General features: G+C 44.5%; 1 protein-coding gene across 13 annotated transcripts in view; it reads left to right on the top strand.

Moving 5' to 3' along the window:
* The window catches only part of TCAF2 (TRPM8 channel associated factor 2), an 18,955-nt gene extending 1,730 nt beyond the window's left edge, over positions 1–17,225 (top strand). For 7 of the 13 annotated variants that reach the window (XM_030467567.1, XM_030467277.1, XM_030467503.1 and 4 more), the window contains exons 2-9: positions 2,358–2,471; positions 3,264–3,897; positions 6,174–7,144; positions 8,874–8,968; positions 9,959–10,172; positions 10,922–11,161; positions 12,934–13,271; positions 15,947–17,225. In XM_030467567.1, the coding sequence (XP_030323427.1) occupies positions 3,281–3,897; positions 6,174–7,144; positions 8,874–8,968; positions 9,959–10,172; positions 10,922–11,161; positions 12,934–13,271; positions 15,947–16,192 (2,721 nt within the window). In that variant the 5' untranslated portion in view covers positions 2,358–2,471; positions 3,264–3,280 and the 3' untranslated portion in view covers positions 16,193–17,225. Of the gene's footprint in view, positions 1–124; positions 543–792; positions 949–2,133; positions 2,270–2,357; positions 2,472–3,263; positions 3,898–6,173; positions 7,145–8,873; positions 8,969–9,958; positions 10,173–10,921; positions 11,162–12,933; positions 13,272–15,946 lie in introns of those variants that run through there. The other 6 variants (XM_030466782.1, XM_030466862.1, XM_030466702.1 and 3 more) reach the window with 6 other exon arrangements.

The following is a 17,225-nucleotide window of genomic DNA, read 5'->3' as shown; positions in this document are numbered from 1 at the left end:
CACTGTTTTGTACCTCCACCTGCTGTTGGAATATTTGGGGATGCTTCAGCAAAAAGATGCACACTGAATATGAGTAAGTGTAGAACAATTAGCAGTTTAGGTTCAGGGCATACTTGGCATCACGGACTGTGCTACTTCTGGCCAAATAATTCCAGTGATGTAAAATCAGACCACGATCTTGTCAATCGTATAAAAAAGGATTGCACTGAAAGCCATGAACACCGGCTGCCCATCCCACCCCGCACAGCTTTGCGCTTTTCCCCTCTGGGTCAGCATTTTTCCGCGGAGCTTTCCCGGACCTTCGTGAACTTTCCTCTCTCTCCTCCCGCTTTCCCGACGGGCCCTGGGCGGGCAGCACCGCAGTCCTGCGTCCTGCAGTCCAACCTCGGCTCGAATCAGAAGAGCTGAGGCTGCGCAGCCGCGGACGGATAGCGCCCACCACCGAGCGGCTGAGGCAGGGGCGGACGCGTTCTGGCGCGGCTTCTGCTTTTGCATCCGTAGCTCAGTGTTTGATCCCTCGGCAACAAAACCAGTCGGTTTAGGTAAAAGAAAGGAGTTTCACAAGCTGGTGTGCAGCGGCTCCAGAGCTGCTTCTTTTCCGAACCCGATTGCCACGTCAGGGCAGAGGTTCGTGTGATGCAGACTTCTCTGTTCAGCATACACCGGATTGGAAAAGACTGTGGTTTAAGAGATAGGGGATAGCTTGTAATACTTGTTGCATTTAAGGTTTGGGGCATGATGAGGAGGATGCGTTTTAAAGATGATGTGAATTGCGCATTTTGTCGCAATTAGGTGGTGAAAACCTTGAAGTCAACTGTAGGGCACAGGTCTTCATCAGCCTAACCCTACACCGCTAGTTTGTGTGATACATCTGTGATGGGCCATTAAGGATGTAAGCCACACCTACCACCTGAGTTACACCCTGTCTATTTTTCATTCTTGGCTTCGGTGAGTGGATCCACTATCCCTGCTTTTACTTGCTTCCTGGCAGTATATAGCAAAACAAGAGCTGTGCTATTCTTTTAGTTTAAAGAAGATGAAGGTGTTGCTTTTCATCATTCTTTACCATGTCACTGCAGACTGTAGTAGATTGCCATGGCCCTCATGCAGAGAGCATTACACCACTTCTCTTTTCAAGTGAAAACTGTGGTGTTATACTCATCCCCAGTTTAAAAGCCTAGCAACGTTAAAGGGAAATAATCTGAGCTGTTATGTAGCAGGCATGCAGATGAGACTCAGGCCCACCAGCGGGATTGGAAAAGGGCTTGTAACTGCAGTTCTTGGAGATACCGGAATGCTCTTCTCCTTGTTCACCCACAAATGTCAGCACTTCTAAAACTATAGTCCATAGGATTTACATTTTGGCAAGTCCTCAGGTTTTTAAAATTTTTTTCTAGTAGGGTTATGACCTCCCATGCTTCTGCACATTACCTTCTATTATTTGGTAATTTGATTTACATGATACATGCGGGCCTTTTTAGTTCCTTCTTAGATTTTTTTAAAAGACTAAACAGTTTTTTTGTATAGACATCTATTCCAGATTCAGTGTATCACTGTAGTGGTCACAGCCCTTTCAGTTCATAGGAAGTTAATAAAATTCATTTTACTTAAGATGTTAATTACCTATCCGAATGCAAAATTATTTTAAAACACTCAGATGTCATCAGCTGCTTTCATTTCATTGCTTTACTTCTAAATATAATTAGACTCATGGACAGATGTATGTTGAGAAACTCAGTTTGCCAGCTTTTTTGCATTCTCTTAGCCAGTGAGTATACCATGCTGTGGGCATGTTAATACCACCAGGAAGGATGGGTAATTCCTGCTTCTTAAGACGTAGCAGTGTTTAACCAGACTTGGAAATTGTAGTGTTTTGTAATCTATCTCTGTAAAGTGCCATATGAAAATAAGACCAATAACAGTAATAACAGATGGCAATTACCTGATTGATTCTGCTTCCCTTTTACTAAAAATGTTTGGGGTTTTATGTTTTTATCAGTTTTTGGTCTTATCTTCTAATAGCTTGTAATTCTATAATGTAAAAAAAAATACAAATATATATATATATATATTTCCGAATCAAAGATGCTGCTTCATCAGGGTTTTTTAATTTTCCTATGTTTGCATGCTAAGGATTTGCTTTCAGGGTAGCCAAATATGAGATCTTAAGACCAGATAACACCAGTTCAGTGTTGGCACAGGATGCTGCCAGCAGAAGGGCTAGCCCCACCCTGGAGCAGCTCCTTCCCTTGCCGAAGGCGTGTTCCAGGTCAGCCATGTGAATCTTGTAACAGAGGAGCTGGGTGGGACTAAGGTATGCTTTCTGCCTCAAAACCTTCCTATTTGCACTGTCACAGCATCTCCAGCTCAGTGAAGATAATTTTGCTGAAGAGCTAAGTCAAACTTCCCAACTGAAGGAGCCTAAATAGAGCACTTGTAACCCGTCGTTCTCCAAGGACTTGGCTATTGAGGTCAGTACCACTTTCTTTACTTTGTAGATGGAAAAACCGGTGAAAACAAATCTACAGAAAAGGGATCATGTGGCAGTTCAGATCTGGGAACTAGGGCATGAATCTCCTGTGCCCAGACCTGCTCTCCTAGACTCTGTGTGACTTAAACTTACAGTTATTCCAGGGGAGCTGCTTGTCTTCACTTCTACTGACTCTCTTTACACTTACAGCTCATCCTAATACTAAGCAAGGTCTTACAGTACCTAAACAGAGGTATAAAAGTGCAACTTTGGAATAGTACCTTGCAGCAACTGTGTGGACCTATGTACATATTAGGAGCTAAAATGTGAACTGCATGTTTGAATTATGCCATGTGTTTTGTTTATAAGGTCTTTTTTTTGCTATTATCTTGTAAACCACCTCCACCAGACAAGTTCCTAGTAGATTCCTGGAGCCTTTGGCACATTGCCTCTCCAGATAAATTAACAGGAAAGTGTATACCTTTATTTCACTCTTCTCCAGCATGATGCATAGCAGAATTTGTTGAAACAGTCACTTTCTTTGCTTCCATCATCTTGTTATTCTTGTCACTTCTGAATAAATGATAAACAGTGTGATAACAAAGCCAAACAGGCAAAAAAACAAAAGTCACAAATCCCTGAAGAAGGTGAGTCCACAAGGCTGCTTTCAGTAAATTATTCCCATTTGTTTAAAGTTCTTACTAGAGAGCAAAGAAATGGCCCCACAGGATTGTTGCAGCTGTTCTTCATTGCAGAGCCATATTGTTATGAATGTTGATCTTGTCTCCAACAGATAGGAGTGACCTGAAGATGAAACCTTCTGACACCTATGAGCTGTTAGTGGATGGTGTTGGGCCGTGGGACTTCACTGGTGGCTTTGTTCCTTGTGAGCTGCTACTTGTTGGAGAGGATGCCTACCCCATCCTTGTGAGCTCTAAGAAGCAGGTTTTGATTGCTGTTTCACACTATGGGAAGGGCCGAATGGTGGTTGTTTCCCACGAGGGAATCTTAAAGGACTCCAAGTTTTCCCAGTTCCTCAGAAATGCTGTGGAGTGGCTCAAGCCTTCCCCCAAAGCCCTTGTTGGGGTCCATCCTCATTTAGATGCCCTCTCCGAGCTGCTGCTCAGGGCTGGCATCGGAGTACAGGCTGGGGCAGAGCTCAGCTCCTCCCTGGGGGTGTACTGTATGGATGCCTATGACAGCACACGGGCAAAAGACCTTTTTGGCTTTGTGAAGGAAGGTGGAGGGCTGCTCATTGGTGGCCAGGCCTGGCACTGGGCAAGTCAACATGGCAATGAGAAGGTGCTGCTTGAATTCCCTGGGAACTATGTGACCAGTGTGGCTGGTGTGTACTTCACAGGCAATGCTGTGGAGAAAGGCATCTTCAAAGTTGCCAAGAAGATTCCCAAGGTTGCCCTGGTTGTCTCGTGAGTATCTGAATTGCTCTCTATTTAAACAACTGATCAGGTTATGCAGGTGAGGTGTTTGTAGAAGATTATTGAGGTGAGAGATAAGGATGATGATAAATGTAGGTCCTTTAATAACCAGGATGTGAGACAATTTAAGGGGGACCTTCCTGCTGTTTGCAATTAGAAAGAATGGTGTCTTTGTTTCCAGAGCAGTAGGGCTGGGCTTGAGGAATTAATTAAAGGGGAAAGAGTTAAGGGGAGCCATCTCTTAGAGCAGTCTGCCTGACTAAGTGTGCCTGAGTGCAACACACCCAGTAACACCAGGGACAGGGGCAGGAAGAGGAACTCCTCCCCTTCTCCCCAGATGTGTCTGCATTCAGGGAAACTTACACGTAGTTCAAAGCCAGGCTGGAGATGTAGTGCCAGCCCTGTCTTCTGGTGCAGGCTCTGGCTGGCACCTGCTAAACCTGTCTAGCCTGTTAGTTGAAGAAATTCACCTTCTACAGGTGAAAACCAGGGCCTGGTGCAGGCTGAGGGGGTGAGCTGAGTGCTACCCCTCTTCTCAGCTTCTGTCACAGGTTGTGGGCAGGAAATCTCCATGCTTCCAGTTCATTTGGAGATTCCAGTATGGTCCCCCGGGTCCTGGAGCAGCAAGTGTAAAAGTCAGGGCTGCTGTGACTCATATTGCACAGCAGAATCCTGGGCATTGCTCTGCTGTCTTCCTCCACCTCCCTTTGACAGCAGGTGTGCCGTACCATGCCTAACACCACTTTCTGATGAGTTGCACAAGGTGCAGCAGGTTGTCTGAGGAGTATCAGTGTGGCTGCACTTCCTCTGCATGACAGCTTCATTTCACTGTAGTCAAAGCTGCTACAATTACAATGAACTTCCCTGCAGTTTTTTTCCATTACAGCCTTTTCCTTGTGGAAATATAATACTAAATTTATATTAATTTCAAACATAATTGCATTTGTTACTCTCTGCATGCTCAGTCTGTTTCCCAATAAAGGTAGCAGAAAGCTCTGCTTTGCTTAGGACACAGCTAGCAAATGAAGTAAAATTTGCTGATTGATTCTTGTTTCCACCTGCAGTGCATGGAAGTAGGAGTGAGGTAGAGAACTCAACAAATGAAAATTACATGGCAATTAACAAGACTTTAAATGGTATCTAATAGGGAACTACACCTTGTTTACTGTGTTTTTACAGAGGTTTTTGTTGGATCCAGAGCCACAGAGAAGGTGAGATACCTGTTTCCTGTTGAGCACATCAGCTTTGTGCATCTGGGCCTTCCTGCTGGCCTCTGCTTAACCCAGGGTATCAACTGCACTATAAGGCAGGTGCAGTGCTGTATGCCTCAATTCATACTCTGTGTAGCAAAGGGTCTTAATAAAGCAGTAAACACAGGAGAGATGCAGATTTCATTCCTCTCCTATGGGCATGCAGAAGGGCACCATAATTATTCTTGTTGTCTGCAATGGCCTTGTAGCATCAGTTTCTTTCCAGTCTTGGAAGAAAACTGTCAGAAAAGGCAGACCCAGGAGAAAGTTTAAACAAGGCAAGTGAGAATAATTCAACTTGTCTTTCTCCAGGGTGACATAAAGGAGTTATCTGGAAATAGCAGAGATAAGAGGGCCTTTCATGTATAATCTCTATGTTAAGGAGACCTACTAGTGGTAATGTGAGGACTATGTGTTAAGGCCCTGATTCAGCTTCTAGTCATTCATTATTTGTCCAGATGTTTGTCTGCCTGTCCATCCTGCCCATCTGGCCTTGCTGTCCTTTATTCAGTTCTCAATGGTGGCAGAAGCTGTGAGAAGACACAGAGAAATCTTCTGGGCTTGCTACTTGATAATTATTACTAGGATGAGATGAACAGGAAAAGTTTCTGTTATAGGACATGTGCATCCCACAGAATTTGCAGTTTCAACCCACAGTTCAAAAAAACATGAAATGTCTTTTGATTCTTGAGTTTCTGTGACTTACTTAGGTTTTCTAGCTGCTCTTCAAAGTCAGAGGTCTAGAAACTTGCCTTTGACTTCTTCTGTCTCTTTTTTCTTTTTTTTCTTTTTTTTTTTTTTTTTTTTTTTATTTTTTGAGTCCTGAGATTCCTACAGATTTGCATTACTGCAAAAGCAGGCTTTGAAAAGAGAAAAAATAGATATTTTTTTTTCATTAGTGAAAGGACTTGCAGCATGGTTTACTAGGAGGAAGAAGAGGCAGGGATGGAGCAAGGCGACCTTTTGTGGGAAGTGTTCTGTGATGGGGGCTAACCTGAATCCTTCTTGGTTTTGCAGGCACCAGGTCAACCTCAGCCTTGATGCTGAGTTTCTCCTGCACAGTGTGTCAGAGCTGGATTTGGTGACAGGGGGCATGCCCTCCATCTTGCTGGTACACGGGTTGCTCTCCTTTCCACTCTGCCTGGACAGCTCACATCGCTGCCTCTTGGCTGCGGCGCACTACGGCCGGGGCCGTGTTGTGGTGGCAACCCACGAGAGTCAGCTGTTCTCCCCAAAGCTGGCCAGATTCCTGCTCAATGCTGTCCACTGGCTGGACGCCGGGAAAAAGGGGCTGGTGGGTGTTGATGCCAGCCTGAAGAAACTGTGCAGCCTCCTCCCTCCGGAGGAAGTGAGGTGCCAGGTGTCACAGCTGACAGGAGACATCAGCGTGTACTGCTGCTCTTCTTACAGTGACAGAGAGGCGGAGAGGATTCACACTTTCGTGGCAGAGGGAGGTGGCCTACTCATCGGAGGCCAGGCCTGGTACTGGGCTTCCCAGAACTGTGGCAAAGCGGCCGTGGCAGAATATCCTGGCAACAAAATCCTCAACCGCTTTGGGATCAGCATCCTGGGGCAGAGCGTCCAGGCAGCCAAGCACCCAGCCCTGGGTCCCGGGGAGCACTACCACTTCCGCAGAGCTCTGGCTCTTTTCAACAGGCATGTAGAGAAGCAGGAGGAGCTGCAGACCCCGTTGGTGGACTGGCTGCAAAGGCTCTCTCAAGACTGCGCCGCCTTCCTGCACATCCCGGCCGACGGCTGCCCCGCCTACGCCTCACTCCACCGCATCCTGATCAAAGTGCTTCAGAGGTCTGGGCTCCCACACGTCAATAAGCACTGCCCCGTCAAGAGCAATTCGAAAGAAGCAGTCCTGCTCCGCATGGCCACTGAGCTGTCCCTCACTACCATGGACAGTTCGGCCCTGGTGCAGAAATCTGCCACCGAGGTCTGTGCCCACCCCATCACTGTGGAAATTGATGGCACAAACCCAGGTGAGGAGTATATGCCCCGTCCTTCTGAGGCATCCTGTAACTGGGATTGGTGGGGCACCCATCCTCAGTGTGCATGTGTCTGTGTGTGTCTGAACTTGGGGACGGATGTGTGGTTTCATTGCAGGCTTGTGAGGAGGCTGACCCCTGTGTGTGGCTGACAGGCTGGTTTTGTGGCCAGGTCTGATTTTAGCTCTCTGATACATCTTGTGAAAGTTCCGCTTTCTTGCTCTTCCTGCATAAGCACTTGGAGGGGAAGAACCACCCAACAGAGGCACCTTTAGGGTACTTCCACAGCACAAAACCCTATGCTGAAGGGTCTTGTGAAGACCTTAAGAAAGCCTCCTTGAGAAACTCCGGGCTCAACTATGCAGGTTTTTGTGACCATAGTTGATACAGCCATCGATGAGGCCATCCTACGAAGGGACTGGAGTTAGGAATAAAAGCTTTCTTTTTTTATCTTGATAATTTCAGCCCGAGTTATGGCACAGTTTCACAACTTCTTTTTGTTAGCACAGTTGATAGAGTGAAAGTCTGATTTTGGGGGTGGAAACAAGAGGCTGGAAGCATGATGAGAACGTTTTGGGCTGACACCATCACTGAGGCGAGAGTGTCAAGAGAGATAGTTTCACCCTAAATTATTTATCTAAGGTTAGGCCTTGCATCTATACCACTTTGCTGAGTATTCCTGCTCACAACTGGTATGTTTAACCTTTAGGTTAAATTCTGCTATCAAGCTGTTATCCCACAGACAAATAATTATTTTTTTTTAATTTGTGTGTGTGTCTGTTGTAATATGATTGTGAGGAGTTCTTTGCAAACTTCTAATGAGATAAAGGAGACTGTTCTGGAGAGGCAATGTCTGAGTGCAGAGGACATGCGGTAAGAAAAGTTGTGGAATAACTCCTTTTAACACTAATGAGTCAGGACAAAAGGGGAAAATCATTAGGCTTGGCTGAACTGAATGTACTGGCCTGAACACTGTATTTTGTTTGACCAGAAATACTCAGAATATGTATTGTTTCACAAGAAAAAAAAAAGAAAAAAAAAAAAAAGAGAGAATGGCAGAGATTTTTTTTTTTAACAGCAGTCTTGGCAGTGGAGTCTTACCATGGGAAGACTGTCTAGAAACATGCTGAACTGTAGCAGTATGGTGGGATACCCATCTTACACCTAGCATAGGACAGTTCTTTTAGACTTAAAACCTCAGTCAGCTAGAAATGGGAATGAATGCAGGCTTCAGCTTGTGCTGGTCCAGTCAGTAAGGAAAAATGTAATGTGACTGTCAGCCTGTTACTTAGGACATGTTTCATGACTGTTACAACTTCAGCTGGGTTTAATACCACCACAGCATGCACCTCTTATGAGGGCTTTAGGGTAAGAGAATCTGAGTGGAGGCGGTGGTGGGTTTTGGGTTTCTTTTTTTTTTTCCTTCTTAGTTTTAGAAGGTGTGTATGTTTAGAAGATACTAGTAAACACAACTAAGCTTGGCATTTCCAGAAGTTCAAATTTGGGTAGGTTTGCTTGTTAATGGTGTGATATTCATGCTTCTGTCTTGTTGCTTTAAAACTATCTTTCTGATAGATCGAGTAAAACATGAGATAGTTCTGTGACTGTGGAGCAACAGGAAAGAAAAGGATGGAATATTCTTCTGTTGCAGTATGAAATCTCCAGAATCCGTAAAATAAGGTTGAAGAAGTTCTTGACTGTTTAGGAGTGTTTTTTCTTTTAGGTAAGACAGCCTGGAGGAGCACGGGACTCTACCTCCCTGAAGGGCACACTGCAGTTATAACATTCCCTTGCCAGGTGGTCGGTGCTGGTCTGAAGGTAAGCTGTCTCTGCTTTGGCTTCTGTTTACACGGATGCATTTGTCAGGTGAGCACTCAAAAATAGCTCGTAGGAAGTTTTCCTCTCGAGTTTTGTCGCCTTTTCCGATTGAGTTTTCAGTCCTTCCCTACTGCTGCCCCCCTGTGGCATTTTCCTTGCCTTGTCCTAATTTTTCACCTTGTTTCCCACTCTTGTGTTGCATTCCTCTTATATCTGTGCACTGGTGGGATAATTGGGCTGCTACCTGAAGGCAGATCTATTTATCTTGTGCAAAGAGAACTGGCGAAGGTGATTTCCAGGCTCAAGAGAAATACTTCGGCCTTTCTGTGCAGCAAACTTCATTCTGTCTCTCCAGCTGCCTCATAAGATAGTTTCACAGTGCTGTCACTATTGCTTCTGTAGATAAATCAAGATTGTAGATAAACTAGTTACTTGGGATCCTGTTCTCTGCAAAATTCAAAGCAGATAAATGCTTACCTGCTTGAAGATTTTTTACTGTGAGCTCCCGGCAGCTGAAATGCAAAGTTAACTCAGACTTTTCTGTCTGATCCTACAGCCACTGTCTTACTGTATGAGGACAATGGAAGAGACAATGAAAGAAACAATCAGTGATCATATCGCTCCAACTCATGTTACTGAATGTGCCTTTGATGCTGGTGAAGGGGAAAGAAATGATCAATGCAAGTACAGTGAAAGAAGTCATTGCAGTACCCTGAGCTGCTGGATATGGCTGACTCAGTAATAATGGGAGTAAAGCTGTAAAGCTGTGAGACAGGGATAGCACTCAACTTAGCCTGCTTCTTTCAATGCATTTGCTGATTCTGGTCACCATAGGCTGAAAGTTTTAGCTAGGCTGGAGTCAGAAGACTGCTTCTGTGTGCATGCCCTGGAAGAGCAATGCTGCAGCAGATAACTCAGTGTGTCACGGTCATTCTGCCAGGTCATACTTGGAGCTCTCTGACCATCTGTTCCTGCTCTTCTGTTTGCCAGGTGCAGATTGGATGTCACTCAGATGACCTCTCTCAAGCCACAGAGCTGAAACGGGCCCCAGTGGTGATACGGACCTGTGATATTGCCTGCCAGAAACAATCCCTTTCCTGCCTCTGGGGTGGTCTCATTTACATCGTCCTGCCAGCAGGGAGTGTCCTCGGGAAAGTGCCCATCACAGTAGAAGGGGCAGTCAGAGCTCCCTTCTTCAGGCTTGGTATGTTTGTTTACCTTGATGCCTTTCCTCCTTAGTGTTGCTCTCAGGAACTGCTATCTCTGACCAAAAGGAAAGATGATCTGTACTTTGGAATGTTTTAGAAATGCCTGGGTTTAGGAATACCTAGATTTAATTTCCTTGTTTTGTTGGGTAAGTCACATTTCTTGAAGCTTGGAGTTGTAATTCCGATGGAAACCATTGAGTTGGAGGGAGACCAACTGACCTCTGCCACAAGAAAACTTGCCTTGCTCTCTGCCTGCTTTACTGTGATCCTGTGTGGCCATCTCTAGTCCTTATAGTAAATCTGCTGAATTGCCCATGTTTTCTGTCAGTTTCTCTCTCCTTTCTGTTTGCAGTTTCTTCTTGCTCTTCTATTAAACTAAACAAAACCAAGGTTGTCACATGAAACAGGAAATTTCTGCTGGAGAAAAAGAAATGAGGCCATCATGAGACACTGGAGAAACCTGATACTTGTTCTCAGATGAAAAACAGGGATCCTAGTATGTTACTGCTTTGGTATATACCAGTCCTCTTCTAGCTGTCTCCCATCCATAAAAGAGCCTGAGAAAATTTCCCAAGCACAGGATGAGGATAAACTAGTTAACATCCACCTCCACCAGTCACACAACTGCAACATACCATTTTCCAAGATAATTTACAACTGCAGTCTCTTTCTCCAGGTTGACTTCTCGGAGTGTGATCAAAAGTCAGAGCTGTGCTTTAACCCCTTTACTTCATTGTCAATGTAGGGGAGACCTGTGAAAGGCAGTGGAGGAGCTGTATCCGGCACTACCCTGCTCCTTGGGCAGAACTGGCTGCTGAGAATCTCATCCTGACTGTGCCATCGGAGAGCATCCGCCACCTGGAGAACCCAGAGCCACTGCTGACCCTGTGGAATGAGATCATGGTGGCAATAAGCAAACTGGCAGCCACACCAACAAAATTCCCAAGGCCGGAGAGGATTGTAACAGATGTCCAGATCTCATGTGGTAGGTACATTGCCACAGGGCTTTGTCAGGGGGTTAAGAGCTGGGGTGGCCTCTAGCAGCATTGTCTGTTCCTTTAAGGTTGAACTGCTAGAGCCACACTGAGAACATCTGTAAGGTGTCAAGTGACTGAGACCATTGCATAATTGTGCAAAAAAAGGTACTGACCCTATCAGATGCCTCCCTGCTCTCAAAACTGGTGTTTTCTCACTTAGCTGTTCTGCTGCCTGGGTAGGTGAAAAGGCAGAGCTGCTGCTTGCAGTGGCTTTGACTCACAGGTAGTTACTTGTTCTCCCTCCTGAATGCATTGCAGAGTTAGTACATCTGGGAGATGCTGAGCTGGTTTCTGTTTTTTCCCTTCCTTGGCCACAGGACTGTTTTCACACATTCAGTGACAACTGTTAAACCTGTGTGCACCTACCTTCTGGAGACAGGCTGCACAAAGGTTACTGTGGGCTAAGCTTAGCTTAGCCTGAGATGATGGCAATAAGAGAAGCAGGATCAATATCATTGTTGAAGCTCATGAGTTTATAGTTTTGCAGCTGATGCTCTCCCACCCCAGCTTTTCAAGTTGTGAACTGAGTGCATTTGATCTGGAGTCAGATAGGAAATAGGGAACTTTGCAGTAGAAGTTCTGTTTAGTTGTTTTTCAAAATAAATTGGTTAAATTCATCACGCCACAATGAGACAAGGGCTTGGCATGAACCCCGATGATGCCCTTTGCTAAGCCACATGGAAAGAATTTGTTGTACATCTTGGGAGTGTTAAGTTCTGAGCAAGTGCCATTTTAAAAGATCATAGTCCTCAGATGAAAAATTCCCTTCTCTTTTGGGTGGACTAAATGGTCTGGAACTTTTTGTGTGCCAGTGGCTGCTAAATGCATGCATCCCTCTTGCTGAAAAAGAGGGAGCTCAAGATCTTAAATAGTTCCTATAGGAAGGGAGTTGCCATTCATGTTCTCCAGCTTTTTTAGTCTGTAAGCTTAGAATTCAGTCAAAGTCTGCTGTGCAGGCTCTTTATATAGTCAGTGTAAAGGGCTGCTTACCCCCTTCTACAATAGGGGTTTAAGTTCTGAGAGGTGACTCTTGTATGAAGCTTTGCGAATCTTCGAGGACAAATCAGGGATGAAGACACCTAGGAGACATGAGTAAAATCCTTTGCAGTGCAAGATTTTTGCCTAGCATGATGCTAAGGAGTTGTTTGTAGCATAGCTGTTCTGTGGGGTTAAGAACAGGCTTAAGCATGAGAAGCTCTGCAGCCCTTAAGCATGACAGACACTTCCATGGGTCTCATCCACGCTGCTCGCTACTGGAGTGCAGTCTGCAGTATCCACACTCTCCATAGGAAGGCTCAAGTTCTGCCAGGGTGATGAATGTCATTATTGAATGGTTGGGTTGGTGTCAGCTGTGCTCAGTTTGTGAGAAGTCAGGTGTATTCTGAGAGACTCTCAGGCTTTTTCCCACATCCTAAATTCTCAGCCTCAGTCCAACCATGAGTGTGTGCGTATGTATAAAAAGCAAAAGCAGGTGAAAGTGTGCTCAACTGATAGTTCCGTACTACCTTTATATTGCCTAGTTTTCTATTTGTTAGAGTGAAACTTACAGTATTTCCCCATCTTGCAGAGGGAAAAAAATGCCATTTGTGGTAATTTAGAGTGGTTTGTATGATGAAGGAAAGGCACTAGAAAAATGGAAAAAAACCTCCACTGTCATTTATGTCTAAGAGGTATAGAGGTGAGCACTTATGGCATGTGTTGGTACCTGTTTTTCCTGCAGGCTGGATGCATTCTGGCTACCCCATCATGGGCCACCTGGATGCAGTGAAGGAGATGTTGGACACAAAGCACATGAAAACCACTGGTCTTTGGGGTCCTATCCATGAACTGGGACACAATCAACAGCAGCAAGCATGGGAGTTTCCCCCTCATACCACAGAAGCCACTTGCAACCTCTGGTCTGTCTATGTTCATGAGAAGGTTCTGGGGATTCCCAGGCATCAGGCCCATAAGGCACTTAGTTCACAGTGTCGGGAGGAAAGGATAACAGAGTATCTGAAGAAAGGTGCTCAACTAAAGGACTGGAAAGTGTGGACTGCACTGGAGACATACCTTCAGGTAACTGGGAAAAGTGGGTGTGTACTTAGTGCAGTCAGTGGAGCCTATGCCAGAGGGATGTCTGCAGCCTGGTGACTGTATCTGTCATGCCTTGTAAGCATTTGCTTGCAATCTGGGTTCCTCTTCAGTCCAGAAAGCACCTCAGAGGTACAGAGATGGAGCATCTGTTGCCAATGCCTCTTGAAAAACTTCGTTTCCAGACTTGGGACTGGCCACTCAGGGAGAGAGCTTAGTGAATATACCAATCCTTTTCCCTAGGAGAGAGACTTCTATGTGCTGCAGATTTCCTGTGGGACATTGGGCTAGTTGGAAAAGAAAAACAAAATCAAAATAGAAACAAAAAAAAATCCAAAAACAAACAAACAAAAACCCCAACAAGACCCAAACAAAACAAAACCAATTTTGGCATTGTAAAGTGTCTAGAGGAGCCAGGCTTCTAGCAATATCCTGGTGAGCTAAATGTCTAGTCTTCTCTTTACAGAACATAGCAAAAAGCAGGGTGTTCCCATAAGCTGCTGCACTGGGTGGTGCCAGTGCAGTCCACTAAGTGGTTAGTGTGTAAGTTCAGCTTACCCTCCTGCACATGTAATTGGATCCCTTACTATGACTGAAACTGAATCATAAGCCCTGTCCTAGATTCAGGTCTAGATTCAAGTGTGTTCTTTTGGGAATCACGGGAGAGATTTTTCCCCCTTTTAACCCCTGCAGCAACTAATAGACTAGTGGAGAGAGCACTCAACATGATCTTAACTGGGGACATTAGGGAAATGTCAATTTTGTAGTCTTAAGATGCTGACTGTTGTGAGGTGAGTATCCCTTTGCCCCCTTGTCTTGGAGCTTTCACATCTTCTATGAACAGCAACATTTTTATTGGAGGAGTATTGGTACTGATTTTTCCACATCTCAGAGCAGTGCCTGAATCATCAATCAGAAGAGTCAACCTCTGTTTTCCCTGGTGGAATGAATATCAAAATAGTTTTAGAGTGGTACAGTTTCAAACAGGGAAGTTTTCCCACACTATGTTAACCAGCTTGGCCACCACCTCACCCATGCCCTTTAGGCTGGCATCTCCCATCTCCTGTCTGGCTGCTGATGAGACTGCTGGAATAAATGTGACATTAAAATGTAGTTACAGTTCTTTCTAGGTATACTGTCCCTATTATAGCTATGATGTGGCTTTTTTTTTCTGTGGAATGGACTCCTTGTTGCATGAAGTCCTACATTTGGCTGACATTTAGACACTTTTCACATTCCTTCAACCCAGGAAGGCTTCAGTGTTGTTATTCATGCCTTTTTAGGTCCAACTCCTGTATGTTTCTTACATTTGCATGTCATCACAGTGTCCTCTGGTCTTGCCATTGCCTAATGGAGCATAACATCTCTCGGAGTTTGGCCTGGATACCTATTTATCTCAAAAAAGTGGTCACTAAAGCCTGTAACACAGATCTTTTTAAAAAGAGTATAATTAGAAAATCTGTTTATTGGCCCAAGAGATTCACAGATTTAAATGGAACAACAAAATTCCTATTCTGCCTCCACCTCTTCACTGCTTGCTTTGGATTAAAGTCAGAGACCTCCCAGGTTCTGTCTAGACTAGGAAAGAGAAACACTTGCATTGTACTCCCGTCTGCTGGTTCCAGAACTTGTCTAGAATGTGTAACAGTTCACCCCCACAAGTACCTGTGTTTTGTTCCCATAGAAAACCGGCAGTGTGGGAAGGAACAGACAGTTTTCATTCTGGACATGTTGTGACAAGGAATTGTTTGGGCTAGATACTTGAACTCAGGGTCAAGGAGATGCTCCTGCGTTTTTCAGTTCAGACATAATCTAATATGGTATTCAGCCTCTTCCAGTATAAACTGGCTTACTAATTTTGATCTAGCACAAGACCCTTTAATTTACCACCTCTCAGTCAGCCTCCTCATGGCTCTCCAACCTTCTCACAAAAAAGATACTGCCTAGTCCATAGCTAGTCTCAGCACCAGGAGTTTCCATATCAATAGGGGATTATCAGAGGTAAATATATCCCTATTTGCTCACCTAATGTAGAAGTGCTGTCTCCTACTTAGATGTTCCAGCATCGTGGAGGGTTTGTGGCATGCAATGCAGTGTCTAGTCTGTTTAGTATCAGAAAGTGAGGTGTAGGTAGGAACTGCGAAAATTTCGTAGACATTCTGCAGCCTGTCATGCTGCTGTTCCAAATCAGATCTTCCTATTAATCTCATCTTGAGCAACAACAAATATTTTCTCTACCTCTTTACTCTTTATTTCACTCATGCAACAATTTTTTTTCTATCTGAATCCTTTCTGTACTTATTCATAGCCAAAGCATCTGCTGCTTACAGTTTTCCATAAGTGTCCTCTGATAATTTTTCACTGCACAAGAAGCTTTCTTCTGCCCAAGTCAGCAGAAGTTGCTGACATTTCTGGCTGCTCCCAATGCATCTTTCATCTCTCTTTTGGCAGGCCAGTGCAATGGCAAGGGGTATTTTCCTTCACTCCAGTGTACAGGAAGTTATGCGCTGAAGCTTGAAAGTTGGGTGTTTTTATCTAATCTCACATTAGTTCTAAAAGACACTGCAGAAACCTATGGAATTTTCTGCTGCTTGTAGCACAGTTATTGTGCCAGTGAAATGGGAAGTTTTTTGTTTTTACACTGTGTTCTTCTCCATCAGTTACAGGAAGGGTTTGGTTGGGATCCCTTCATCCATCTCTTCTCCGACTACCAGAAAATGTCCACTGTTCCAAAAGACAACCCTTCTAAGATGAACCTATGGGCACAGAAGTTTTCTCAGCAGGTGAATAAGAACCTTGCTCCTTTTTTTACAGCCTGGGGTTGGCCTATCAAGAAAGAACTGTCTGTGGAACTGTCCTCTTTGCCCAGCTGGGAACAGGACCCAATGAGATCCTATAGACCATGAAAGTAAACCTAGATTCTTATTCTAGCTATGGCTAGTCTCCTTCTGTACTGCATGATAGCTCAACTAGGCACTTAGCTTTAGCTTCCTTCTGTCAATGGAGGACAACCTCAGCAGAAATTCAGCAGAAACCTGGATGCAGCACAGCAGCCATCTAAGCCATATTCTGAACTGTTTAGTGAATGAGCTTTGTTCTGTGTTCTTCATCTCAGGAATGTCATTCTGAGTAGATACATGTCCTGCAGAGCCTTTCTCAGATGAAATGGAAATTAGAGTTACTAGGATGGTCTCAAGGACAATACGAAGAGTATGGGTCTGTCAAGCAAATAGTAGCTTCCACAATATTGTATTCTTGTGTTATAATCTCAGTAACATGAGATTTTCACTATGGTTTTGGTTACCCTAAAATCCCTAGTCCTTAATCACTCTAAATATGCAGAACTTCCACACCTACTATCATGAAAGTGACCTTACAATGCTTTTATATGGCTTACATAATGCCTGATAGCTGATACTGAAATGCTGTAGATTTCTTCCTGTACTGTATGACTCTGTGACCCAATGCCCAGCTTCACGAAGTCGACTGTAAGTTGTAGCTGTTGTTGTTACCCCAGCCTGACAGCAAGATCCATGCCATGCAGGACTGCAGAGTGGGAACAAAGAGGTGACTTGTAGTCAGTAATGGCTTAACTCATGGACTCATCAAAGGTTAAAAAAAATAAGCACAGACATGACAGCATGAGGGAGCAGAGAGGAGGAAGACAGCAGAGAGAAGGAATGCAGATCCATCAAGACAAAGGACCCCCCTTTTCCAAGAAGCACAGAAGTTAAGCTTTCTCTTACCTCACTCATAATGCTTGGCTAGCATACCACACTAGTGAATGCACAGGGCTGGCCTAATAACCATCTTAGCATTCCAGTCCCAAACCATTCCCTGTGTTATCAGCAATAAATAATAAAATTGTTGTGGACTTGCAGGTTGTGAGTGTGGTCCTACTTTCATGTATGTTCAGTGAAAAAATGCCTAAATAGAAGT

This window comes from Calypte anna, chromosome 1 (assembly GCF_003957555.1).
Source record: "Calypte anna isolate BGI_N300 chromosome 1, bCalAnn1_v1.p, whole genome shotgun sequence".
Classification (NCBI taxonomy): Eukaryota; Metazoa; Chordata; class Aves; order Apodiformes; family Trochilidae; genus Calypte; species Calypte anna.
This window is presented reverse-complemented; position numbering and strand designations above follow the sequence as displayed.